The sequence below is a fragment of the Amblyraja radiata genome, chromosome 9 (assembly GCF_010909765.2).
Source record: "Amblyraja radiata isolate CabotCenter1 chromosome 9, sAmbRad1.1.pri, whole genome shotgun sequence".
Classification (NCBI taxonomy): domain Eukaryota; kingdom Metazoa; phylum Chordata; class Chondrichthyes; order Rajiformes; family Rajidae; genus Amblyraja; species Amblyraja radiata.
The window spans coordinates 6421535-6448925 of record NC_045964.1 but is presented as its reverse complement, the minus strand read 5'-3'; the positions used below and the strand labels follow the sequence as shown (position 1 = coordinate 6448925).

At 43.4% G+C, this 27391-nt stretch overlaps 1 protein-coding gene and 1 long non-coding RNA gene across 2 annotated transcripts in view; one reads left to right on the top strand and one right to left on the bottom strand.

Annotated features, from left to right (window-relative positions):
* Nucleotides 1-27391, bottom strand: part of ino80 (INO80 complex ATPase subunit) — a 163766-nt gene that overhangs the window by 39722 nt on the left and 96653 nt on the right. Inside the window, 8 exon segments of the mRNA XM_033026586.1 lie at nt 11531-11756; nt 16548-16688; nt 20223-20388; nt 21973-22066; nt 22153-22220; nt 23110-23243; nt 25262-25429; nt 26489-26574. Coding sequence (XP_032882477.1) covers nt 11531-11756; nt 16548-16688; nt 20223-20388; nt 21973-22066; nt 22153-22220; nt 23110-23243; nt 25262-25429; nt 26489-26574 — 1083 coding nt within the window.
* On the top strand, nt 337-27391 carry LOC116976717. The gene is made up of 5 exons (XR_004413025.1): nt 337-466; nt 1998-2002; nt 2519-2531; nt 22245-22249; nt 27381-27391. It is a non-coding gene; the product is annotated as an uncharacterized LOC116976717 (long non-coding RNA).

Genomic DNA, 27391 nt, shown 5'->3' with positions numbered 1-27391 from the left:
CCCGTGACAACCAATGTCACCTGGCGACAACCTGCATCACCCTGGCGACAACCTACGACAGCACCTACGACAGGAGAAGACAAGCTACATCAAGCTACGAACATTTCAAAATCCAGCGGCGACCAGAAAAACATTACGACTCTTTAGGCGATTTGAGGAGACTACGCACGACCATACAGGTGCCACCCCGCGACCATGTGGCGACAGCCTAGCTGCCTGTAGTCGCCGAAAAAATTTGCTTAAGTGGGACAGGGGCTTCAGGGGAAAGGGAAATGAGAGATATAGACGGTGATGTAGAGATTTAGAATAAATGAATGAAAGATATGCAAGAAAGTAATGATGATAAACAGGCCATTGTTAGCTGTGTGCTAGGTGAGAACGAGTAAAGACAATGAGACTCAACACGACAACTTTGAAGCCGGTACGACTTGGGTGAGGTAGGGACGCAGAGAGTGGGAATGCAAGGGTTACTTGAAGTTAGAGAAATCAATGTTCATCTCGCTGGGTTGTAAGCTGCCCATGCGAAATAGGAGGTGCTGTTCCTCCAATTTGCTTTTGGCCTCACTCTGACAATGGAGGAGGCCTAGGACAGAAAGGTCAGTGTGGGACTGGGAATTAAAGTGCTTGGCAACCGGGATGTCAGGTAGATCCAATGAGTTGAGTTTGTGCATTTGATACAGTGGATTAAAGTGGTTTAGTATTTGTTTCTCTGTCTGCAGCAAAACCATCACTGATTGAAATAACCAAAGGGATTAATGCTCTGAAAGAAAACCAAGGACAGTCATGCTGTTCAGTACCAATATTCAAAAAGCAGAAATAAAACTGTAGGTGCTGAGTATTTGAAATATCCTTCCATCCCCATGAGGTAACTGGAACCTCTTTCAGTTGACTTGCATTATTCATCATAGGCGGCGCGACTCTCGTCAGCAGCGGCCTCTGCAGTCCGTCTGCGTTTTTATTATTTTATGTCTATGTTTTTATGTAGTTTTTGTTATTTTTTTTGTTGGGGTATGTGTGTGGGGGGGTGGGGGTGGTGTGGGGGGGAGGGGGTAACTTTTAAATCTCTCCCTGCACGGGAGACCCGACCTTTTCTTTGTCGGGTCTCCGTTGTCGTTGGGGCTGCAACGAGGAGTGGCCTCCAACAGGAAGACCGGGGGCTGTGGTGCCGACTACTCACCTCACCTTCGCGGAGCTGGCCGATTCCAGAGCGGGTGGAGCTGTGGTGGATGCTGCTGCGACCCGACCCCCGGAGATTCGGAGGCTGCAACTGCGGGTTTGGCGGACAGTGACACCGGGAGCCTGCGGGTCCCTGGAGGGAGACCGCTTTTCGGGGCTTCCGCAACGGCGACTTCTCCCGCCCGAGTTGCGGGGTTGAAGAGCTCCTGGAGCGGGGCTTTACAGCACCACCCCGCGCGGCTTGGAATGGCTGCGGGTCTCTGTGAGCGCGCGCCGGGGGCTCTAACATCAAGACCCGGTGTGCGACCTTGCATCACCCGGCGTGGCTTTAATGGCCACGGGACAATTCGCCATCGCCCGCCGGGGGCTTTGACTTTGACTGACATCGGGGGGAGAGTGCAGTGGAGAGATAAGTTTTTTGGCCTTCCATCACAGCAATGTGATGGATGTTTATGTAAATTATGTTGTGTCTTGGGTCTATTTGTTTGTAATGTATGGCTGCAGAAACGGCATTTCGTTTGGACCTCAAGGGGTCCAAATGACAATAAATTGAATTGAATTGAAAAAAAAAAAAAAAAGACTTCACAAGACCTTGAGTTTCTGGTATTCTCTTCTAGTTCACAGTTACCCCATCTCTTAATCTGTATGGTTAATTAGTTCCAGATTTTGCTTCCAGTCCAAACATAAAATGAAGTATAATCAGATTCAGGAATGGGGTTAGGGTGGGGCATGAAGCCAACCGACTACTTTATTTTATATACTGTGAGATCCAGTGGACCTTGGTTGCGAAGTCGATGCTAGGTCTCATCGCTGTAAATGAGGCCACGTCTGGTCACTGGATTAGAGGGGTTAGAGGTGATGCACACTCCTTAACATTCAATGTTATTATCAATAAATCCTTCCACAATCAGGACTTCGGGGAGTTACCATTGATCAGGAGACTCTCTGGACCAACTGCTTAAAAAGAAGGTGCAGGAAGACATTGAATATTCTGCAGTGACTTTCTACAGCCTACCATCAAGGCACAATTCAGTAACATGATGATTTTCACCTCACTTGCCTCAACGAATGTAGCTCAAACACTCCAGAAGCTTCATAGCATCTAGGACACTTGATTGGTACATGATAGGGCAAATGTAGCTGGACCATAGGCACTTTACCCCCACATTTACCATCAAGATTATTTGGGAATGCAAAGCCATTCGTTCACATTTACACAGTTAAAATCCCCAAACAATCCAACTAATAATACAGCACAATACAGATCAGTCTGAAGAAGGGTCTCGACCATCAATATGAAGAAGGGTCTGGACCCGAAACGTCACCCATTCCTACTCTCCAGAGATGCTGCCTGAGTTACTCCAGCATTTTTTGTCTACCTTCGATTTAAACCACCATCTGCAGTTCTATCCTACACAATAATACAGCACAGTCCAAGACAGCTGACCGTCTTGGCTAATTAAGTACGCAATAAATACTTGCTTTGGCAGTGTGGCCCACATCTCAAATAAATAAATCACAAGCCACATCGCTTATCTGGATATATTACCATAGAAAGCTGGGCATATCTCATTTACTCTTTGTGGGATTTCACTTTGTTGACAATGACAGGCATATTTGCTTATGTGATAATTACAGAATTGTAATAATTAGAGTCATAAAGGGCCTGGTCCACCAGCATGCGACTGCATGCGTCGAGCGCGACCTAACGTGGTCGCTTGAGCCGTACGGCCTCACGGGGCCAGTCCCACTTCGATCGTCGGAGCCGTATGGAGTTGTGCGGGGCTGGTCCCGACATCGCACGGGGCTCCGAAAAATTGATACTGTCCAAAAATTCCGCGCGGCAACGGCCTGTCGGCCCGCAGCGGCATTGAGGCCGTACGCAGCGCCTCGACGGGCGTACGCAGCGTCTCTATGCCATACGCAGTGTCTTGACGGCGTACGCCTAGCGCGTGGCGTTGCGCGATAACGTCACCGCCCGGCGTGCCGTTGCGTGACGACGTAACCGCCCGACGCCGTGCGACGCCCAAATTCAGTCGGCCAGCCTCCTGCCCAGCTGATTGGTGAGTATGATGTCGGGACCAGCCCCGCACAACTCCAGACGGCTCCGCGGTTGGAAGTGGGACCGGCCCCGCAGGGCCGTACGCCTCAAGCCACCACGTTTGGTCGCGTTAGACGCATGCAATCACATGCTGGTGGGACAGGCCCTTAAAGCACAGAAACAGACCCTTTGGTCCAATTCGTCCGTACCAACCAAGAACTGTGGACTGACTGTCTTTGGTTGTGCTAGGGACACCCTGCATCTTGCGCATTAGAATTGGGGTTGTTCAGTTACTGAATTTGTGTTTACTACATTATCTGTGTGTATTGTGTTTGCAGGCCTGTTATGCTGCTGCATGAAAGAATGTCATTGTTCCGTTGTCGGTACATCTGACAATGCTTCAACCTTTCAGAAGCAATACTTTTGTGAAGCAATTTGGGATGCTTGTGAGAGGCATGCTTTATTAATTTGTCCTTATTTGTTATCTGCATGGGGTGATTACCTTCACTGTACAGGTGCTACAGCCGAACCATTAAACACCACAATGGGATATTTCATTGAGGAAAGTAAGAGGATTTGAACTGTTAAAATATCTAATCAAACGCATCAGAGAAAGGTCAGTGCCGTGTGTGAACCTAACTGTTCCATTCTTCCTGTTTGCATTTTATATTTAGATGGGAGCTGGGAAGGGAAATAGGAGATGGTTTGGCCCAGATGTGCACCACTCCATAACTCATTTCCAAAACAGGAGGAAATTTAAAAGGCGAGCTTCCTGGTTTGTTTGCTGGCAGGAGACTAGAGTAAAGCATCTAGCAAAACAGAGCTGATTCTCTACTATGAAATAGTAACAGGAAAATAGAAGTGCTTGTTAGTAAAGCAAATCTGTTTTCACTGTAAATGTTCTTTGTGCTCAGAAGAATACTTTGTGCTGAAAGAAGCTCAATCTCCCTCTGGCCTGAAAGGGGAACAGCATTTTGCAGAGAGCTGCAGTCTTGTACCTTTCGGAGAAAGCTGGATAAGTTACATATACATTACAGATAGAGAAAATGGTTGTAAAGTTAGATTCGTCTTGAGTGTGTAACACATAAGATGAACAGAAGATCAACACGAGTAATTTAAAGATTAATCATTTGATGGCGGTCATATCCCTGCACCAAATAAAATACAAAGTAGTATATTTTGCTTAATTAGCCTAATTGGCTTAATTAGTTGTTAATTTCACATAAACCTCCACAGACCAGAGGTCCTCTGATTTGCCCAGGCATGATTGTTGCACAAACCTGTGGTGAATCCATCCCTAAAGTTTATAGTGTATGATACACAGGACCACAGGTTTCCAAGTTTGTTGTACTCTTGTTTACATGATAAAAATTGAGAACATTCCTCAAACTATAAATCAAGATTGAACATTCTCAAGCAAGTTTGCAAAGAATGCCAGACTCCTCCAATTCATCTAAATTACCCACGTTACTCACACATTAACAAAACTGGTGTGGAAAACCAAAAAGTCACTGGAAAATGATGGAGGGTGTCACTTTGGTCATGAGTCACAGATGTTACAATTGTCCTGCTGAGAAGCTGCCTTGAACGTCCACAATCCTTGCCATTACAGTAATGCCCACATGTTTTGATTTAGTACCTTACATTTTAGGATCTGAGGCAATGCAACAGGAACTATATTTTGCATCCAGGTTATGTTGCAGCTGCTCTAGGAACATTTGTTTGAAATAGGGCTTGTTCCATTCCCCAATATTAATAGCTGCAACCTTGAGTACAACATCATCAAAGTCAATGGTTCTGTGAGGGTTTAACCTCAGCCAGAGAAATGGATTTGGGTAGGAGCCAACCGAGCCAGCTTTGTGAATTATATGTTTGGCCAAATACTCACTTGCTTTTATGCTGCTTCAGAATTATCAAGCTCTCAGGTTAGTTGTTCCTGAGCATGTGGAAATCAGTGTGGGAAGCAAATGAACTCAAGAGCAACACTGACCGTGGGGTCCGAGAGACACTATGAGGGGAAGCTGTGCAGGAAGTATTTATTGTCGACTGCTGGTCCTCAGAGGGCAGAAGCAGTGCAACGTGCCACGTAAACAGATTACTTTCTGCCATTTAACCCTATCTGCAAATTAAGCTGTAATTACTCAGACTCTTCCCATTCATGATGATGGAAACTGCTGACACCTACAAGAGTAAAAAGGTCAAAACCTGTCACAGCTGTAGTTGCATTCAATGGCACGCTATGACATTGCAACCAGACCCCAACCTCCTTCAGGAAACACGTTTCCAAGTTGCATTTTAATGTATGTGTTATTTCAATGAAAGAGCTTAATTAAAAGAAAACAGTGCAGTCTTCGCCACAAATTTAACTATGGTGATTACATCAGGCCAAGTGCTTCAAATAACAGTGCTTCAAATTCAGCATGGTCCACATTCAGTGTCTGACCTCCACAGACTGCACCCAGACTGACATGCCACTTAGCTTTCCAGACAACAAATTTTTGGGACGTGGGAGGAAACCGGTTCAGAGAGTCATACAACACAGAAACTGTCCCATCGGCCCAACTCGCCCACGCCAACCAAGATGCCCCATACAAGTTACTCCCATTTGCCGATACTTGATCCATTTCCCTCGAACCCTTTCCTTGGAGGAACCCCATAGAATCATAGGAAGAATGTGCAATCATCACATGCAACAGTATACCAAGAATAGAAGTTCACATGAAAGAACGACCTGATCCAGAAACAGAGCCAGGCCAAAACTCTTTGCAACAAATGAACTACCATGTAGTCACAGTTGCAGGGAAGTACAGCAGTCAGATGCACAAGGTGTGTCTTAATCGTTTTGTTTGTGGGAGGAATTCAGATCGTAACTTGGTGTAAAGCACTAATAAAATGAATTATGAAATTACATTGCTGCTTGTGGGGCTTTGAATTGGCAGTTGTGCTTCCCACATTACAAACTAACCACCTTCAGAAACCAAGTCATCAGTTGTATAACATTTTGAATTTCTTGAAGGATGCTGTTTTTCAGATTTCCAGCACTTGTATTTTGCTTTTAATTATTTTGGGAGGTCACAAGAATTTACAGGAGTTGGTACTGGACACTTCTAGCTGTGATTCAGCCACAAAGAGTCGACCATTTTGAATGGGCTCTTGGAAGGCAACATTGAATGAGTGATGCACACGCTTTGGAATAAACAGAATGTGTGCCGTGATAGCTCAGTGTGTAAAAAATGACCCACAACATTGTTACTAGTTGTGCACTCATACCCTTTAATATGATGTACAAGTTATTAATGATAACTCAGCTTTCACATTATGTTTCATTGCACTCGCTTGATGTCACGTTTACCTTTTGCTCATTGGAAGTCCCAGTATTGAGAGAAAATAAATTTATCTTCCATGTAAAACATCTTTTAAAAATGGTTGTCATGCCTCAAAAGAGAGCAAAGAACCACCAAAATTAGTTACGCAGATTAATTACGATTGTAAAAAAAAATGTACATATTCATTTGGCCCAATTTATTAACAATGGGCAGCCTTATAATTTAGTAATGTGGCTTTTGGTTATAGTTCCTTATAGTTTTATAATATAGGTCAACCATTCAGTTAGAGATCTACATTGTTGTGCAGTCAAACACTGCTTCCATTTTATCAAAGAAACCAAGCTCGTAGTTGATCCCAGAACATCTCCAGAAATTTGTTGCATGGAAGAATATTAGGAGGCAGGGCCAGAATTTACAAAAGGGAATTAGACAGACCAGAAGAGGAAGAAAGTTGCAGGGTAATGGGGAATAAAGCTAGGGCTCCAGATATTCCTTCATTTACTCTGCATACTATGGCTGCTACAGGAGTAAATCAGAGGCTCTGGACCCTTTGGCATCTGTGTCAACTCTTGACGATCCAAGGCCTTTCCACCAGCTACGTAAGGTAAAAGTCAGGAGCGCCATACAATTCTCTCCACCTGCCTGGACAATTGCAGCTTCATCAGCAGTCACGTGGGCTGACAATAGCAAAATTCCCCCTCCACACTACATATCATCGAGTAAAATTCACAGGAATTGGTCACTTCCATCAGCACCTCCCAAACTGCAGGCTGTACCATCACGTAAGAAATAGGAGCACAGGAACGCTACCATCATCAGGTTGCCTCCAAGTTGCTGATAATCCTAACTTGGAAATACATCACTGTTCTTTCACCAGCAAGTCCGAATCTTGGAACTGCCTACCGAACCGTAGTTCACCAGAAGGACGAAAGCAGCTCACCACCACCTCCATGGAGGGAATTATGGATGAGCTCGTCATGGGGCTGACTAGCAATGTGCAGGAGCTAAAGATCTGCATCTATCACCATGGAATGCCATTGGCATAGTGGTTAATCTACATCAACTAGTCCATATTACAATGACTGACCTGTACTTAAAACTATTTCTGACAGTCTTGTTGTCTTACAACATATGAAGTATTAACTTCTGCAACAGGAACTTGTACACAAAGTTGTTTAAACATCTGTTGTGTTACTGTGTAAGCTAAATAGTTAGGAATGTACTGCAAGAAGAATTAGTCACATGAAGTACTTGTAAAACCATACAATAAACAAGAAAAGTAAGCAACTGTCTAGGGACAGGGCCTGATTGTTGGGAGCTGGTGACGTGTAAAACTTTGCAACTCTCCATAAAGGAACTGTTTGTCATGCTAGAACTCCAACACCACCCAATGGTAAGAATTAAGCAATGCAGTAGCTAAACTATCTACAATGCCTCAAGAATAGTACATCAATAATACATGTTTCCAGATTAAGTGACCAGATGCAAAATATCATCTGTCCATTTCCCTCCACAGATACTGAATGGCCCAGAGTCCCTCCAGCTCTAAATGTGCTGTTGTGATGCGACTTTGGGGTATCAGTGTAATGGTGGAAAGTAAGTGGCTTGTGAGGCTGACGTGGGATATGCATTAGGATAGAGACGAGATTAGGATCTGCATCTATCACAAAGCCTTGGATGAACCATGAGATCCGCATTCTTCTGAAGACCAGACACCGGGCATTCAGGTCTGGAGATGCAGAGGTCTCCTTGTACAATTGCTTCTAAAAAAATAAATATTTATTTAAAAAAAAAAGTCCAGATACGACCTTGGTAAGGCCATCAAAAAGGCCAAAAGGGACTTCTGCTCCAAGCTGGAGGATGAGATGGATGTTCAGCAACTGTGGCGGGGCTTGAATTTAATCGCCTCTGACAAGGCGAAATCAGGAGGCAGCTCAAATGTCAGCGAAACATCACTCCCTGACGAGGTCAATGCGTTCTACGTTCGCTTTGATAGGGAGAACACTGATGTGCCTTCCCGAGCCCCCATTCGCCGTGATGGTATTTCAGTCACAGTCACAGAGACAACGTCAGAAGATCAGAAGAGGGGTGAAACCTCGGAAAGCGCCTGGACCTGATGGTATACCTGGTCGTGTTCTAAAAACCTGTGCAGACCAACTGGCTGGAGTTTTTACGGACATTTTCAACCTCTCACTTCTGAGGTCTGAGGTCCCCACCTGCTTTAAAAGGGCATCAATAATATTGGTGCCCAAGAAGAGTAAGGTGACGTGCCTCAATGACTATCGACCAGTGGCACTAACGTCTGTGGTGATCAAGTCCTTTGAAAGGTTGATTATGGCGCATATCAACTCTTACCTTGACAAGAATCTCAACCCACTGCAGTTCGCTTACCGCCACAACAGGTCACAACTGCTTTATACTCATGGCTGTGTACCTGGACATAGTACAAACACCATCATCAAGTTTGCTGACGACACCACTGTTGTGGGACGAATCACTAATTGTGATGAGTCAGAGTATAGAAGTGAGATCGACTGATTAACCAAATGGTGCCAGCACAATAACCTGGCTCTCAACACCAGCAAAACTAACGAACTGATTGTGGACTTTGGAAGGGACGATGGTGGAAAGGGTCAAGAGCTTCAAATTCCTGGGCGTGCACATCTCTGAAGATCTCTCCTGGTCCGAGAACACTAATGCAATTATTAAGAAAGCTCATCAGCGACTCTACTTCCTGAGAAGACTACGGAGTCGGTTTGTCATGGAGGACTCTCTCGAACTTCTACAGGTGCACAGTAGAGAGCATACTGACTGGTTGCATCGTGGCTTGGTTCGGCAACTTGAACATCCAGGAGCGGAATAAAATGCAGAAAGTTGTGACCACATGTAAGATGTAAGAAAGTTGTGACCACGGCCGATGATGCGCTGGTCGTGGTTGTGCGCATATGTGCAGGGGGAGGATGTGCAGGCCGTGGCAGTGCGCAAGTGCAAGGCGGCTGGCCATGCCGGCTGAAGAGGAGCGGGCGGGGAGCGGAGAACCGGCGGCCCGGACACGGATAGCGGGCGGAGACGGAGAAAGAGAGAGAGAGAGATAGAGAGGGGGGCCCGCTCAGAGTTGAACGATAGGTGTCCCGGGTGCTTGCCAAGCCGGGCAAACTTGCACGGTTTTTAGGTTGCCCGGCGGGACCTTAGGTCGCCATTGGCAACCGTTAATTTCGAGCCCTGATATCTATGGTCTATGGTATATAGACACACTGAACTTTTATCTCTTGTTCTGTATTATTTTTACATATTCTGTTGTGCTGCAGCAAGCAAGAATTTTATAGTCCTATCTGGGACACATGACAATAAAACTCTCTTGACTTGACTCTTGATTGAGGGATGATCATCTTGTTGGGAATGTACTGTGGGCACCAAACTTGCCTAGGGGAATTAGAAGTGCAAATATGCCAGGAGATTACTGGCAGCTGCAAGACTAATACATTAATAATTGAGGATTTTATCAATATAGACTCGTGCAAAAGGCTTAGACGGAGTGGAATTTGTCAAACGTGTTCACAAAAATGTCCTCACGCAACATGTAGAAGGCTCTACATGAGGACAAAGCTTGATTTACTCTTACAAAATTGGAATGGGCAAGTGGCTGTAGTGCTGATGCCTATCTTTTGGGACTAGCAACCATTGCTCTGTTAGCTTTAAAATAGTAACGATAAATACTGGACAGGCCTGAGTTATAATTCTGAATTGGGGCCAGGCCAGTGTGGAGAAATATTAACTTTTGCCTCTCCCCATAGATGCTACCTGATCCAAGTATTTGTAGTATTTTGTATTTATAGTGCAGATTTCCAGCATTGATGGTTTTTTTACAAAATGCAAATGCAGCACTGGGTTGAGTCTGCTTTATCCCAGAAAGATGGCTATCTATGTGCAGGATAGGGTGCTGCTATCAAATCTGTAGTTTATCCAACAGCACTGCTCTCATCAACCTATCGAAATTTCAACGGCAGACCTGTAAATGACTGCACTGCACATCGACACCTCACTTTATTAAATCACACAAATCTATAGGCAGCTGTTGGCCATTCAAACCAAATGCTCACCCATGCATCTTTTAGATGTGACGATGCCTGTCTCCACCACTTTGGGGCACTGAGTTTTGGAGCCTCATCAAGCCTCTCATCCTTCTATTTACTTAATTTATCTAGCAGGTAAACGTATCTGATTAATCTGCTGTACATCAGACAATAGTTTTCTGGCAATGTAGGCAAAATGCAGGATATACTACATTGCAGAAAGCAGATATACCTGTACTACATTCTAGAATATTGAAGACATCACATATGTAGCATCGAGTTTATTCAACAGTTGGATGCGGGTGTTGGTGATGGGAATGGATCTGCCAACTCCGGCCGGGCTGGAGTCCAGAGCCCCGGCTGCAAGGGGGGAAATTGGACCTGCCGATTGGCGCAGAAGTCCTGATAAGGTTGGAATCGGCCGCCTCACCCGGCCTCTGTGCCATATTTTCGGGGGGACTTCCAGTGTGGATTTCAAGTGTGCTCTCATAATTTTCTCCAGACTAACGGAGGTGCTGGACCACCAGTTGCCGGAAAACCGTCGGTAGAGCTTAACAGGAAGTTAGTGTAGTCTGTCATTTTATGGATTGAATTGCATTGTCTAAATCTTCCTTGATCAACATGTTTATCAAACTCTGAGACGAACTTACTTGATTTCCACGTGACATATCCTGTGCTAGAGTACATGAAGTGATCACGCTCCCCTAGAATGGTACCTAGTTTTTGAACTTCAGCCAGTGTCGAGGGAAAATAAACCAACATACTGCTGATTGGAATTCAATATAGAGAATCCATCTTTACTTCAAAGCATTTACATCTTTTGGTTTGGATTACATCCAGAACCCAAACCGGTGTATTTGAAGAATTAACATAAGAGTGAAGACATCCGGATCATAAAAATCCAATTAACTCACCAGGGATCCTAATAAAAGACCAGCCATGTCGCGACTGAACAGCGAGCAAACCCCCAGGTTCTTCCATGAAGAAGGAGACTAGTCGATGTCTCCAGTTAAGTGCTAGTTGTGGGGTTCCGTGTAGGAGGCACTGCTTGGCTGTGAGTTGACCCCCGTCCCTCATCAATCGACGCTCATACTCTGCACTTCTATCACAGCAGTAGATATCGCGTGGGATAGCAGTCACCTGAAATACACAAGGCAGGGGATTCGAGTTAGCAGAAGAAAACTATCGCATTGCACATTCCATTTCACTGCAGCAGACATTTACGGTCTGGAGTCAGGACCAGGTTCTTTATATTTGGCATCAAACATACAGTGACCACCTCATTCCACATGAATCCAAGTTATTGCATCTACATTAATCCCACCTGCCCAGGTTTCCCCCATATCCCTCTAAACCCTTCTTAACCTGTCCAAATATATTTAAAATGGTGTTATAGTACCTGCTTGTACTACCTCCTCTGCCAGCCAGTTCTATAAACCCACCACCGTGATCAAAATTGCCCCTCAGGTTTCTATTAAGTCCTGCTCCTTTCACCTTAAACCCACGCCCTCAAGTTCTAGATTCCCCTACTCTGGGTAAAAAAACTCTACATTCACCATATGCATTCCCCTCATTATCTTATACATCTCTATATGATCACATCTTAGCCTCCAGCACCCCAAGGAATAAAGTCCTTGCTTGCCCAATTTCTCCCTATAGCTCAGGCCTTCCAAGTTCTGATAACATGCTCTTAAATCTTCTCTGCACTCTTTCCATCTGAACAACATCCTTCCTATAGCAGGGTGACCAAAATTGAACACAATACTCCAAATGCAGCCTCACCAAACAATGTATAACTATAACATAACACCCCAGCTTCTCTACTAAAAAAAAGGCACAAAGTGCTGGAGTAATTCAGTGGGTCAGGTAGCATCTCTGGAGGATGTGGACTAGTGACGTATCGGGTTGTCTTTCTTTAGATTGAGTAAACCAACATCTGTAGTTCCTCGTATCCGCATTCTATACTCAATAACCTGACTGAAGCCCAATGTATCCAAAGCATTCTTGACCACTCCGTCCACCTGTGATGCCACTTCCAAGGAACTATGTACCTGCTCTATAAGACTCCCCAAGGCTCTGCCATTCACATGAAGGTCTTGCCCTGGTTTGACTTCCCAAAATAGCATAATTAAAGTGCATTCCACATCCCATTTGCCCATCTGATTCTGCTGTCATTTTTGATACACCACCTTCATCATTTCATGTCATCTACAAACAGGTTGAAACTAATCGTAAACATAACATTGTTAGAATTTGATTCCTTCCTGTGATTCAAATGCAAGTTCTCAAACTGAAGACTGCACTTGCAGGTTTCATGAGATCAACAGGTTTTTATTCACTTAGTATCAGAGTTGTTGACTTCTGAGGAAACGACTTCTTGTTTAAACTAATTAAAAAGCTTAGTAAAAGGGTAGTCCTTATGGTATGTCAGTTTCAGCAGGATCGTCGACACAAATAAAAAGTTTGAAATTCATGAGACTAAATAGTACTTGATTCTCAACGTGTAAATTCAAATTATCAACGTGCTTCACTCTTCACCGGCTACACCTAATAGCAACTCTTTTCAAAGACCTGGTTTAAAATGCAATTATGTTTCTGCTTCAATCTTTGAATGAAGAGTACAATGTCTGAGCTTGTACAAGCTCAAAATGCTGGAAAATCTCAGGTCATGTAGCATCCATGGAAAGAGTTAACGTGAAAAGAGAGAGAAACAAATTGGTCTACTTGTAGCATCCTATCAGATGTTCTATCTGATTCCTTGTGTTCCATTCGCACACCACCCCGGACCTTTCGTGCTGCATAATCTTATTGTTTCTCTGGCTCCGTTTTGATGGGATCTCAGAACTAAAATGTAAACTTTTTCTCTTTCTACAGGGGTACTGACTGCTTATACATCTAGCAGTCATCTTTCTTTATGCCACAATCCAAAACTGAGCCCGGGATCCCAAAATCCACAGTGATTCAAGACAGGCAGGGAATCAAAGCAAGATCCTATGGAACTTCACATTTTCACAGCATCAACATTACGCCTTCAGTGAACAAAACTAAAATAGATTAATCGAATTTACTGGGCTCGCAAGACAATTGCTGCAATTAACTATATAAACATTTGCAATTGAGTGAACTGCAGGCGGTTAGGAGGATCCAGTCCCGATTAAATAGTTGGAACAAAATGGACAATGAGAAACAATGGGAGAGATTTAAATATTAACCTGTTATCATGCTTCCCATGTAGAAAGAACATAAAAGGTAGAAAATTGATAAATATCAGATTTTTTAATTTTATTTTAAAGACAAAATAGACAACAAGGGTAAACAGGTTCTTCTGCAGTTGTATAGGGCTCTGGTAAGACCACATCTGGAGTATTGTGTACAGTTTTGGTCTCCTAATTTGAGGAAGGACATCCATGTGATTGAGGCAGTGCAGCCGAGGTTCACGAGATTCATCCCTGGGATTAGATTAGATTCCTTTATTGTCATTCAGACCTTTCGGTCTGAACGAAATTTTGTTTCCCTGCAGTCATACATATAATAAAAAATGACAAAAACACACAATCAACACAAATTTAACATCCACCACAATGAGTTCACCAAACACCTCCTCACTGTGGTGGAAGGCGAAATCTTAAAGTCTCTGTCTCTTCCCATTTTGTTCTCCCTCTGCGGGATGGCGGAACTGTCATATGAGGAAAGATTGAAAAGACTAGGCTTGTATTCACTGGAGTTTAGAAGGATGAGGGGGTATTTTATAGAAACATATAAAATTATAAAAGGACTGGACAAGCTAGATGCAGGAAAAATGTTCCCAATGGTGGGCAAGTCCAGGGGCCACAGTCTTAGAATAAAGAGGAGGCCATGTAAGACGGAGGTGAGAAAAAGCTTTTTCACCCAGAGTTGTGAATTTGTGGAATTCCTTGCCACAGAGGGCAGTGGAGGCCAAATCACTGGATGGATTTAAGAGAGAGTTAGATAGAGCTATAGGGGCTAGTGGAATCAAGGGATATGGGGAGAAGGCAGGCACGGGTTATTGATTGGGGGCGATCAGCCATGATCACGATGAATGGTGGTGCTGGCTCGAAGGGCCGAATGGCCTCCTCCTGCACCTATTTTCTATGTTTCTACAACACAAAAAAATCCAGGTATGCAAAATACAGATAAAGCTTTCAAAAAGAGACGATGTAAACTACGAAAAAGGATGGGCAAAGACTGAAATGGGAAAAGAGAATTTCAGAATTTCTCACTATAATTGGAGAAAAAAAAATTAGTGTCTCATTGAATGCAAATGAGACCCTAAAGGATTGCTACAGAAAGGAGATATGAGGATGCAGGGGTGTTAAAATGGAGAAGGGTCAGGAGGAAATAAATTTAGAGATGGTAAATGGAGAAAAATATTCAAAAGGAAACAACAAAAATAGTGGTGATATTTAGTGTTGAGAAGCAGGAGCATGAGTACTTGCCACACATCCAAGTTGCATAACAACTTTAAGTGGTGTTTTCACCTTGGATCCTTACAGGGCAAGGCTTGCCTTGTACCTAATATCTATCCTAAAAGCCAATCTCGCACAGCTCTGCCAATTTCTGCACCAGTATTTTGCTAAAGGTTCTATGTGACATTGATGTTTTCTTATGAAGGACTGCATCATGAAAGGGCCTCGAGTTCTAATCTGGCCACGGTAGAATCCACACTGATACCACATTTCCTGATTAACTTGGTAACTGTTTTGCTATAGGGAAATAATGCCCGACAAATTTATTAGTTTTCTGAGGATGTAACAAACAGGGCAGATTAAGGAGAACAAGAACATTTTTGGGATACGAAGGTTGCATAATGGGGAAAAGGTAAGATTTTATTGAGTCCTGTCCAACTCCTGCTCTCTGCACTGGGAACAACTGACAGTGAAATGCCATCCCTGATACCTCCCGAGGGAATACACCTCCATCATCATGACAGCGGTCTACATCTCACCACAGCCAGACGTTCGTCTAGCACTGGAGGAGCTGTACCAGCTCAATGTGTTCTGCGCACACTTCAGCAGGGAGAACAGTGATGTGTCTTCTCGGGCCCTCAGAGCACCCAATGGAATTGTAATCTCAGTCCCAAGGTCAGGAAACTGGGTCTCCCGAGCATCACTTTGCAAGTGAATCTTCCTTGCGGGTTTGTAGGTTAATTGGCTTCTGTAAATTGTCCCTAGTGTGTAGGATAGAACTAACGTACGAGTAACCTTTGGTCGGCGCAGACTAGGTGGGCTGAGGAGCCTGTTCCATGTCGCATCTCTAAACTAAACCAAACCTAAAGCCCTAAAAATACAGCGATAGTAAACCAATCAATAACTCATCTTATTGCACACATTCACTCGGGCCCATATCAGAGAAATAAATATTTCTGAATATTTTTTAAAAGCATTTGTTACATCAACGAGTGAAAGTGCAATTTGCACTTAATGGTGATCACACTTACTCGTATAAGGAATCTTATTGTTCAGCGAGGATTCTATACTATCCATTTCAAGCCAGGGGTGAGTTTCAGACACTCCTTTGAAAGGTGAAGCTCTTATTTATTAACCTCCGTATAGTCTTTGTCAAAAATTAGTTGATGGCTTGTGGAAGGGCAGGGTGAGGTAGAGGAGAGTAAGAGCTGGCAAGAGCAAGGATTGGAGATAGGGAGGCAAGGTGAGATTGGCAGAAAACCCATGAAAGGTGGAGCTTTGAGAAGGTGCAGTGTTGAGGAATGTTTACCTCCAATGTTTCCCCTTTCCCGACCTAGTGGAAACATCCTTCCCAAATGCAGTCCCCTTCCCAGTTCTGTCCAAATGTTCAGAAGTCCAATCCCATGACTAGAGTTCCTGAAATAAATGAGGCTACAAACTGAACTTGCTCTCTGCGGCTCTACCAGCGAATAAAAGGTTAGGATAAATGGATATAGTTACTCACCCTGGGAATGCTGCTGTAAAGATAGGCTGGGAATTCTGTGGGCTGACCGCGGCGGATGATTGAGGTAGCAGACTTTCGTCGATAGACACGGTGCTGATTATGGCTGATAAATGGTTTGCAGTAGCCAGTAAAACAAAGGTCCTATGGGAGAGAACAGACCACTCATGGAAATCAGCGTCACCCAAAAGAAACACTAATCAGACCAATAAAAAACAAAGTGGTGAAGTAACTCAGCAGGACAGGCAACCTCTGTGGAGGATGTGCACAGACAAATTTTCTGGTTCGGGCTCTTCTTCAGACACTAATGATCATAGTTAACACAATGTACAATGGGATGTCTGCATTTTGTCACTGAAACAAAATCAAATAAAAATAGACACCGTACCGGGGTAATTGAGCGGGCCAGGCAGCATCTCCGAATAACTTGGATAAGCGAGGTTTCGGTTTTCAATGTTCACACTATTGGATTGTAAGCTACCCAAATGGAATACAAGATGCTGTTCCTCCGTTTGTGTGCAGCCTGACTCTGGCAATGGAGGAGGCTCAGAACAGAAAGGTCAATGTGGGATGGGAAGGAGAGTTAAAATGGTTCGCAACCAGGAGATCCAGCACGCCTTGACAGACCAAACTCAAGTGTCCGGTGATACAGTTGCCTATTCTATACTTGGCCTCGCCGGTGTAAAGGAATAAAGGAGACCACATTGGGAGCACCGAACAAGATTAGGGGCTGCATGTGAACCTGCCTCACCTGGAATGACTGCTGGGATCAACCCCCCCCCCCCCCTTCACCTGTATCCACCCATCACTTGCCAGACTTTGTCCCACTCCACCTCTCTTTCAACCAGGGCCGGATTTACCTATAAGCTAGACAAGCTTAGGCTTAGGGCCTCGAGGTCTAGGGGGGCAGGACACCTACAGTTCAACTGTGGGTGGGCCCCCCTCTCTCTCTCTCTCCATCTCCCCCCGCTATCCGTGTCCGGGCCGCCGGGCTCCGCTCGCTCCTCATCCGCCGGCACAGCAGGCCGCCTTGCACATGCGCATTGCTGCGGCCTGCACGTCCTCCCCCCTGCACATGTGCACAACCACGGCCAGCACATCATCAGCCACACTGCCCATGCACACTACAACGGCAACTGGTCGGCGCTGGGCACTTTCTCCCTCGCTTTGAATTGTGGGAGATTTGGCCGCCATGGCTGTTCGGTCGCTGCCTCGCCGCCAGCGCTGAAAACCAACGTGGAGGGGGCCTCACAAGTGGAACAGCTTAGGGCCTCTCTTCACCCTGCTTCCAACTTTCTCTCTTCCTAAATCAGTCTGAAGGAGGATCCCAACCCGAAATGACACCTATCCACGTTCTCCAGAAATGCTGCCTGAGCCGTTGAGTTACTCCAGCACCTAGTTATATTTATAAACCAGCATCAGCAAGACATTATGTCCTGAAACAAAAATAGACTGTGCTTTTACCGGTCCTTTTTTGTTGCCACTATTCTTGTCTTCACGGCTTCATTTGTAAAGTCAAAGAAAGGCCTCTGGTGTTGAGAGATTAGGATTCTTTAAATAATCAAGGGTGTAATACTGACCCTTGCACCCAAAGACAATGCGCAGCTGTAGTACCCCAAATGCATTTTTTTGCAGCACTAATAGGTGGATTGTCCTAAAATTGTCATGGCAGGCCAATTTAATGAACTACAGTGCCCTCCATAATGTTTGGGACAGAGACCCATCATTTATTGATTTGCCTCTGTACTCCACAATTTGAGATATGTAATAGAAAAAATCATATGTGGTTAAAGTGCACATTGTCAGATTTTAATAAAGGCCATTTTTATACATTTTGGTTTCACCATGTAGAAATTACAGCACTATTTATATGTAGCCCCCCCCCCCCCTAATTTTCTGTCAAAACAGTTTGGTTACATTTATTGGAACCTAAAGTTGCACATTGGGAAGGCTCCAATGAACTCTGCAGATTTCTTCCACTTCAGAAGGCTTCCCTCAAGTACATTGTAGCGGCACCAAACATGGTGAATAAAGGTGAGACGTCAGGCCGGTTCAAACAGTCGTTTATTCAGTGGTGACACGTTAGGTTGGTTCGCTAACTATAATAACAGTGTTGCTGTAGCTGAGCGAGGTTGTTCACTCGGGCTCAGCTACCGGTTGACTACCTTAAGGTCTTGAGGTGAGATGACCTTAAGTACCAGGACACTCCCTCTAGCCCATGACGTCACGTGCCCGCCCTCGTACCTCCTGACGAGGGTTCGAGCATAAGTTAGGTATGTTGCAAAGCCTACCTGAAGCGTCGTTGAAAATCTGCCCCAGCCCTTGTGCGCGATTTTGGCGCCGTTTAGAGGGGGCGGGTTTAAAACGCGATTTTCTCTAAGTTGTTCCAATCGAAAATGTTCAGCCTAGTTAATTATTAACGAAAAATCGCTGGAAGACCCCGTCGCAAAAGCTATTATTAGGTTTAAAGGCCTTGAATAATAGTTATAGTAGTTTAAAAATCAATCTCTAAACCCGCGTCCGCCAGCAACCGCAGGGTCTCATAAAGCAAATATCTGAAGGTAAGCTGTATATTTTTACATTAAAAAGGGCTTCTAAAGAACCCGTTATACAAAGTTTAATATTGCGAGTAGCTCAATTTGGGCCCATTATACCCCGCAGTATTTTTCTCGGCATTTGGGGGCACAAATCTACCGCAATGTGAACGTTCTAAACCAGCGCGTTCCACAGGGACCCACTAGAAAGCTGATTTAAATGGGCATTTATTTACAGCAATTAAACACTAAATTCCTTCCATTTGGCCTATAAATTAATGTAAATGAGATTTTAAAATCATGTTTTATTGTGAATTATTTGTGAATATTATTTGGACATTTAGGCTATTTAAAAATGTTAATCATTTATTAAGAAATGGATAGATGTTTAGATCTAGTAATTGAAGTCTGAAATTAGCTACAATTAGGTAACTAACTAATTATATGCTTTAATTTCAGGTCATCCAAGTAAGATTATTTTATATTTGTTTCAGAATGCTTCAATCTATGATAACTGAAAATTTCATTCAGTTCTCTTAATTTTTAAGAAAGTTATGGGCTTTTGACTGTTCACGATCACAGCTTTTTTGTTATGTCCATAGAAAATCAATAGGGAACAAGATGCTCATTTCCCAGTATGAAAATGGCCATAACTTTTTAAATACTTGAGATATGAAAGTGAATTAGGTGTCAAATTAAACTTATTTTTATGCTTTATCTGATGGGATAAATTACAGACTTGATTTTTAAAATCTCAAAATTTTGTAACATTGCTACATAAGTGGCCCGTGTATAGGCTGACACCACAACATTATACCTTTCAACTACACAAAATTGCAAGTATCCCACTCAACAACTTTGGCTCATAAAAAAGTATATATGTTTAGTTTACAAAGTAGTAAAGAAAAGAATCCAGCAAACTGGAAATAGCCTCATGCTAAAATAGTTGGAAAGGAAAATATAAGCAATGACGATCCTCTAATGTTCTAGCGCATCAAATAATCAATTGAATATCTAGTTCTGATGCTCTCTCACACAGAGTAATGTATAGCTTGGAACCTTGCTCAGCACAATATCCTGAAACACTGGTCGCTCAGCTAGGTTATTTATTTAGGCATGAATATCACAGAGAATATATTCTCACCTGAAAAGCCCTACTGCTGCGAACATTGGGGAAAGATGTGCAGGAATCAACCCACATGATCATATCAGAACTGCCCAGGCGCTGATTCTTTGCCGCGCCTTCGCTCCAGCTGCGTATACGGTGGAGCCTGTAGGAAGCTTTCTGTGACAAAAAAAGAGCTAACCACCTGTTGAGAGATAAAGGTAGAACTAAGTATTCAATGTTATTGTGCACCTCAGAGAAAGTCACATAGAGGCCATGGCAAATATAAAATCATGAAACTCCATATAGTTCAGTCAACATGTAATGCTCTTCAATCGCAGAACTCTAATCCCACTCACGGCATTTACAAATAGAGTATCTGCTTAAATAAAAGCACAATAGACACCCTCCAATCTTCCAACACCTCAGTCATGTCTTACTATTCATTTGTTTCAGAGGGAACTCCTGCAATATCTTCTCTAGCTTCCCAGTGTCCTGACCAGGGAGCAGAGGGTATAATGCACCTAGACACAAAACTCTCCTTAACGATGTGCAGTTGAAGACAGAGGCCATTGGGGTGGAAAGCGAGGACCATAGTAACATTACCCATGCTCTGTCCAGGACTTGGGGGGGTGGGGGTGGGAAGCAGGGTTGGGAGACATGGGGAACATAGAACTGAGGAATTGGATGATACTCGGACAAGAAAGATTTAGAGGGATATGGGCCAAACACAGGCAAGTGGGACTATCATAGATGGGACATCTTGTCGGCATTTCATTTCTGATTCTGACAAATGGTATTTGACCTGTAACATTAACGGTTTGACCTACTGGTTTCCGCCATTTTCTATTTTTATTTCAACCTTGCAGCATCTGTAATTAATTTATATTCTCTTTATGTACCAGTGTTACATTCTGAAAGATTTCTAGAAAATGTGTAACAATGATTTCTTGTTCAAAATGTCCTGTCCACTCGATTATCTATGATTCTCTGAATGAACTTATCTCCTTAATAATGAATTTCCACATTTCCCCCAGTGACAGCTATAATCCTAACTGGTTTCTAGTGGACTGAATTGCTTATTGCTTGAATAGTAGAGGTTTATCTGCCACTTTTCAGTCCAGTGTTCATCTCAGCAGCAAGGAGATCCGTGGAATTGGAACACACGCAATCACCAGCAAACATCCCCATAAATCGGAGGAAAGTTCAGTGATGAAGGTGACCAGAAGGTGACGTTTAGGGTCTCGACCCTTCTTCAGACATATTGGTTTGAGTTAAATGACAAGCATACTTCTTTGTCCGCAGTTGGTGCTCAGGAGTGAATCCAGTAGCTGTTGTGATAGTGAGAATAAGAGATGGAAATAGATGATTCACAATCTGGCTGAAGATGGTTGTATCATCAGCTCTCTTATCATAGACGATGGAAAAATTCATTCAGCCTCCTTATTTACGTTATTCAGTTATCGATTGCCATTCACAAATGGATGTAGCAGAACAGCAGAGCTTTGATCCGAACCATTGGTTATGGGAGAGTTTAGCTCACTCTACAACATGTTGGCTCTGTGGTTTAGTATGCAATGCTTTGTTACATCTTCACCATGCAAGACATGTTCCTGTCACCATTTTTTTTAACCCATTGGACGATAGTTGTTCCCTCAGTTTGTTTGGAATGACATGGGTCCAGGTTGATGCACTAAGCTTAGGTAGTTTATCACCAAAAATAAGGAACACAGAATCAAATGTACTCATTCAGCTTGGCAACTTCATTCACTTTTACTCTTGCACTCACCTTGCAAGCATCCCTTGAAGCATCATATTTGACATTTCTGAAGGCGACACATCTATGTAACGTAGGAAAGAAAAGCAGCTTCCTTCATCGTTACCTGGGAAGGAAAACAAAACCCTCTTAGGAACCCTGGCAACCAATAATTAGACAAAATCCTGGGAAAAGTGCAAACTGATACCTTACCTTTTCTATGGAAGAGAGACTGGTGGATGTGAGCTGGGGAAAAGGGGGATAGAAAGACTCGTAACCACCTAAAAAGGAATCATATATAATAGCCTCTGTAAATAAGAGCAGAGCACTGGCAATCCAACCAATAAAACCAGGCAATCACAACACACAATTCTCATGCAAAACAAGAAACAAATATCCACTCAGCAGTTACGACACAAGGAACTGCAGATACTTGAATGTTGAGCCAAACTAAAAGTGCTGGAATAACTAAGCTGGTGAGATAGCATCTATGAAGCGAATGGAGTGGCGACGTTTCAGGTCAGGACCTTTCTTCAGACATTGTAATGGGGGATGAAAACTAGGAGAGGTTGAGGATAATTCAATTACTGGCAAGTAATAGATGGATACAGGGGAGGGGAGTTTGTTTGGCAATGGGTGGAGTAAGTGCGAACAGCTAGAGATCACAAAAGAATCAGATAAGGAGAGTGAAATGTAAAGCCAAGGGGGGGAGGGGGGTATAGGTGGAAGGAAATGGCAGTGGTGGCTACAGGGAATAGAAATTGAGTTAGAAATTAAAACATTTTTTTTTATCAGACAGAGATCAGGTAGAAATATGAAAGTAATAGAAGGCATAGGATTAAGGCGAGGGGGAAAGTTTAAAGACGACACATAGGGCAAGTTATTTTTTTAATTTTTTTTTTAAAGAGAGTGATAGGTGCCTGGAACCAAATGTTCAGCCTAGGTGCAGCCAAATGAGGCAGATATGATAAAGTTAAAAAGGTATGTTCAGATTGGCATATGAATACGTAGGGAATGCAGTCCAACGAGATTAGATTCAATTCGTATCATGGTAAGCCCAGATATCATGGGCCGAAGAGCTATTCCTGTTCTGTACTATTCCATGTTCTAGATGCTGCCTGACCTAGTTTCACATTTCTTTTACAGAGGAGATAGCTGATCTTTGCTGACCTGTTCCGACAGTGATTGAAGTGGTTAATCTGCCCATCTCTGTAAATAAGCTTGGGAATGTGGTATGCTTTCAGAGACATATGAAACGGTGATTTAGTCTCTTGGCGCTCAAATAGTTCTGGATGATTACAGACCTGAAAAACAAAGATCAAGATAGATTCTTGACATGAATTAACAAACACAGACACAACAATTCATAACAAGTCTTCCCCACTGCAACCGCAGGAGATGCAACACCTGTCCCTTTACCTCCCACCTCGATTCCATCCAAGGACCCAAACTGTCTTTCCAGGTGAGGCAGAGGTTCACTTGCACCTCCTCCAACCTCAACTACTGTATCTGCTGTTCACTGAACACCTCCGCTCAGTCCGTCTTAACCTACCTGATCTCCCGGCGGCTCAGAACTCCCCCTCCCATTCCCAATCTGACCTTTCTGTACCGGGCCTCCTCCTTTGTCAGAGTGAGCCCAGCGCAAATTGGAGGAACAGCACCTCATATTTCACTTGGGTAGTTTACACCCCAGCGGTATGAACATTGACTTCTCGAACTTCAGAGAGCCCTTTCTTTCTCTCTCCATCCCATTCCCCTTCCCAGTTCTCCCACTAGTCTCACTGTCTCTGACTACATTCTATTGTTGTCCCGCCCCCTCCCCTGACATTAGTCTGAAGAAGGGTCTCGACCCAAAACGTCGCCCATTCCTTCTCTCCAGAGACGCTGCCTCACCCGCTGAGTTACTCCAGCATTTTATGTCTATCCACAACAATTCATAACTCTATAAACAACTGACATTGTATATCAAAGCTCTTCTCCCTATCTGTTCAGATTTAGACTTCAGAGGTATAGCATGGAAACAAGCCCGTCAGCCCAATGAGTCCACCCGACCAGCTATCACACTGGCACTACCCTGCACACTAGGGAAATTTACAATTTACAGAAGCCAATTAACCTACAAACCTGTACGTCTTTGGAGTGTGGCTGTAAACTGGAGCACCCTGAGAAAACCCACGTGGTTACAGGGAGAATGTACAAACTCCATGCAGACAGCGCCTGTAAACAGGATTTAACCCGAGTCTCTGGCACTACAAGGCAGCAACTCTACCGCTGTGCTCCTGTGTCACCCTGATTCTCCTGATTTTTGAATGTAGGCACAAATGTTCTGAGGTAATCTAACTCAGAGGCAGAAATTAAAACACAAAGCTTCCTATCCATATTCTCCATTCTCCACAGTTAGTGCATTTGATTGCCACTGCCTGATTTACCATAACCAGAGACCCCCTGGTGTATGACCACCAAGCATCAGGCAAGAAGGGGAAATGGGGGCAAGTTAACAAATATACAGTGGTCTCTATAAAGCAGGGGTGCCCATTATGAACATGTCACTTTGAGGCCTCGAGTGACATACAGAGATGCTCTAGTTGACTATTGAGAGAGGAATCATCAAGCACTACTCCATAGACTTTCATGGAACTATTCTGTATAAAATATCACGATCCATCAGAGAACTAATCTTGAGACCCAAGGAACTGCAGATGCTAGAATCTTCAGCAAAATACAAAGTGCTAGAGGAACTCAGTGGGTCAGGCAGCATCTGTGGAGGACTTGGATAGGTGGGGGTTCGGGTTGGGAACCTTATTTTGCATCAAAGTAAATATATTATTTCCCCGAAAAACCACTCAGTGTCTGCACATTCCAGTTGACCTAGCTGGTCTACCTTTTCCCCTCCGTCTCACAACAGCTTTTGTATGTAACGCGGAACATTAACACATTCCAATCGGACTGCGGACGCTCAGCACTCACTGGTTATAAGTGCATAAATTACCTGGTCCTTGGTATGGATTCGTCTTCCAAACTAATTCCCAAGTTGACATGATAAGCAGGGTCCAGAGTTTAAATTATTATAGGAAAAATCATTTACCCTTACTATTCCCACTATTCTAGTTTCACATTTTCTATGATCACTTTTGTAATGTGCCACAGTATAATGTTAATACAGACTTCCTGATCGTCACTTCCACCCTTCCACTCGTCAGTTCATTTGGAGTTTTTATTAAGATAGAATGTAATGGAATTCTAAGTTAAACAAACTATGCAGGCTTGAGACTCGAGTTCAAGTGGTTTGAATGAAAAGTAGTGGAATATTAAAGAATGTAACCTTGCGAAATTGCATGACTAAGTTCATGAGACTGCTGGTGGTGTTCTGGGCCTGTTGAGTGGTTCCCATAGATGATTGCAGTAGGTCTTCAATTGAGATCTTGTTTTTCAGTGCTTGATAGAGCATCTTCTGCCGACTTTTCAACTGGCAGTACATAAGGATCTCGATCTGCATGGAGGACAAAGCACAATGCAGTGTTAAGTGAATACAGTCAAGAAGGGCGTAGATCATCTGAAGACATCTTCCAAACGGGTAGTGTTTAAGAAGGAACTGCAGATGCTGGAAAATCAAAGGTGCACAAAAATGCTGGAGAAACTCAGCGGGTGCAGCAGCATCTATGGAGCGAAGGAAATAGGCAACGTTTCGGCCTGAAACGTTGCCTATTTCCTTCGCTCCATAGATGCTGCTGCACCCACTGAGTTTCTCCAGCATTTTTGTGTACCTTCCAAATGGGTAGATTTGTTTTGATGCAGTGCAGCTCCTTCTCAAGTACTCGCATATTAAAGATTAATGTAGGTTCATAAATTTGAACAGCATTGGTGCCCCATTCCAATAAATAATCTTCAAATTATTAGCATCCATATGAAAAATTTCTCAGGACTTTCTAGGAGCCCTCCACATAGATACCGTTATTTTGGATGGCAATACAACAATCAACATGCAGACAGAAAATGAAAACTTGTTTGATAGGAGGAAGAAACATTGAATAGAATATTAGGCATATTCCTGTATTGATTTGAAAAGTCCCTTGAAATCTTTTACATCTCCCCCCCCCCCCCCTTCATAGCTACACCAAAGGTTCACCTAGAATCAGTACCAAAGTTCAAGTTCCACTGAAGAAACTTGTACAGGATGCTGTTACCTATTAAAACTTATTTATAAAATACCAGAATAACATGCAAACCGTCCGAGTCCCATCGCCTTACTGATGTACTGGTATAGCGTACTGCCCTTTCAATAAAATCAACAGACCGGCAAATTATATCAGAAAGCGACTTTGGTTTAGACTCGTTTTAATGTGGCATACTCTGGAATTTAAATAAGATAACAACAAAAGCATTCAATCAACTGGTTCAAAAACATGCACATGTTGAAACCATATTGCACTACATCACAGGTCAGAACAAACATAACTTAAGATGTTGTGACTCATTGTATTCCTGTTTTGAAAATAAATCATTCCCAACCCTAAAGTGCTGCAATGTAACAATGTGTTACCAGTCTTACCTTATCGGAGAGCTCATTCTCCACATCTTTTTTGATCCTCCTCAGCATGAAGGGCTTGAGAATCATGTGGAGACGAGACAGCTGGTCTACAAAGATAAAAACAAAAGAAAGCCATCAGAAAGAACTTACGTTTTTCACATGCACTGCCCAAATATCTTCGCCAACTTTCCCAGACAACTTCTTCAACATCATTCTGGTATTGAGGACCCAAATGAGCTGGCAATTGTTGCCTATTCAGTACAGTGCTGTCCTCAATCCAATAAATAATATGTGAAATGAGTGGCTCTTCACATTGTCAGCTCCCCAAGATGCAAGTTCAAACATTTAGCTACAATACAAAAGATGAACTGGAGTAAAAATTGAATGGGTATCATACACACTCCTCGACCCGTAATGTTGACTGCCTTCTGAAGGGTCCCAACCCAAAATGTTGTCAACTGCATGTCCTCCACACCTGCTGAGATCCTCCAGCACTTGGTGTTTTGCTCAAGATTCCAGCATCAGCTGTTCCTTGTGCCTCCATAAACTACCTCCCTCCAATCCACCATCAAGTCTTCATGTCATGTTCATTTGTAACCTCAAACAGCCATTGCCTGTGACCAAAGGAGCTTATATTCCCACTGCAGCGAACAGCCTACAGAAATGTACAATATAAAATAGGATTTATGGAGCTTAATCACTATTTTCCAGATAGGCATGAATGTAACATATCTCTGGGTTACACAATTCCAAATGGTCTGGGCTGCAGGTAATGCAATATGCAGTTAAATGAGGACTTTATACACATACAATTGGGACTAGAATTTGACAAGTTTGACATAAACTAAGGGAAGGGAAAATTAGCTGTAAATTTTCCATCCTAAGAGTGTGTACTAAATATCTCTATAAACAGAGGTAAATATT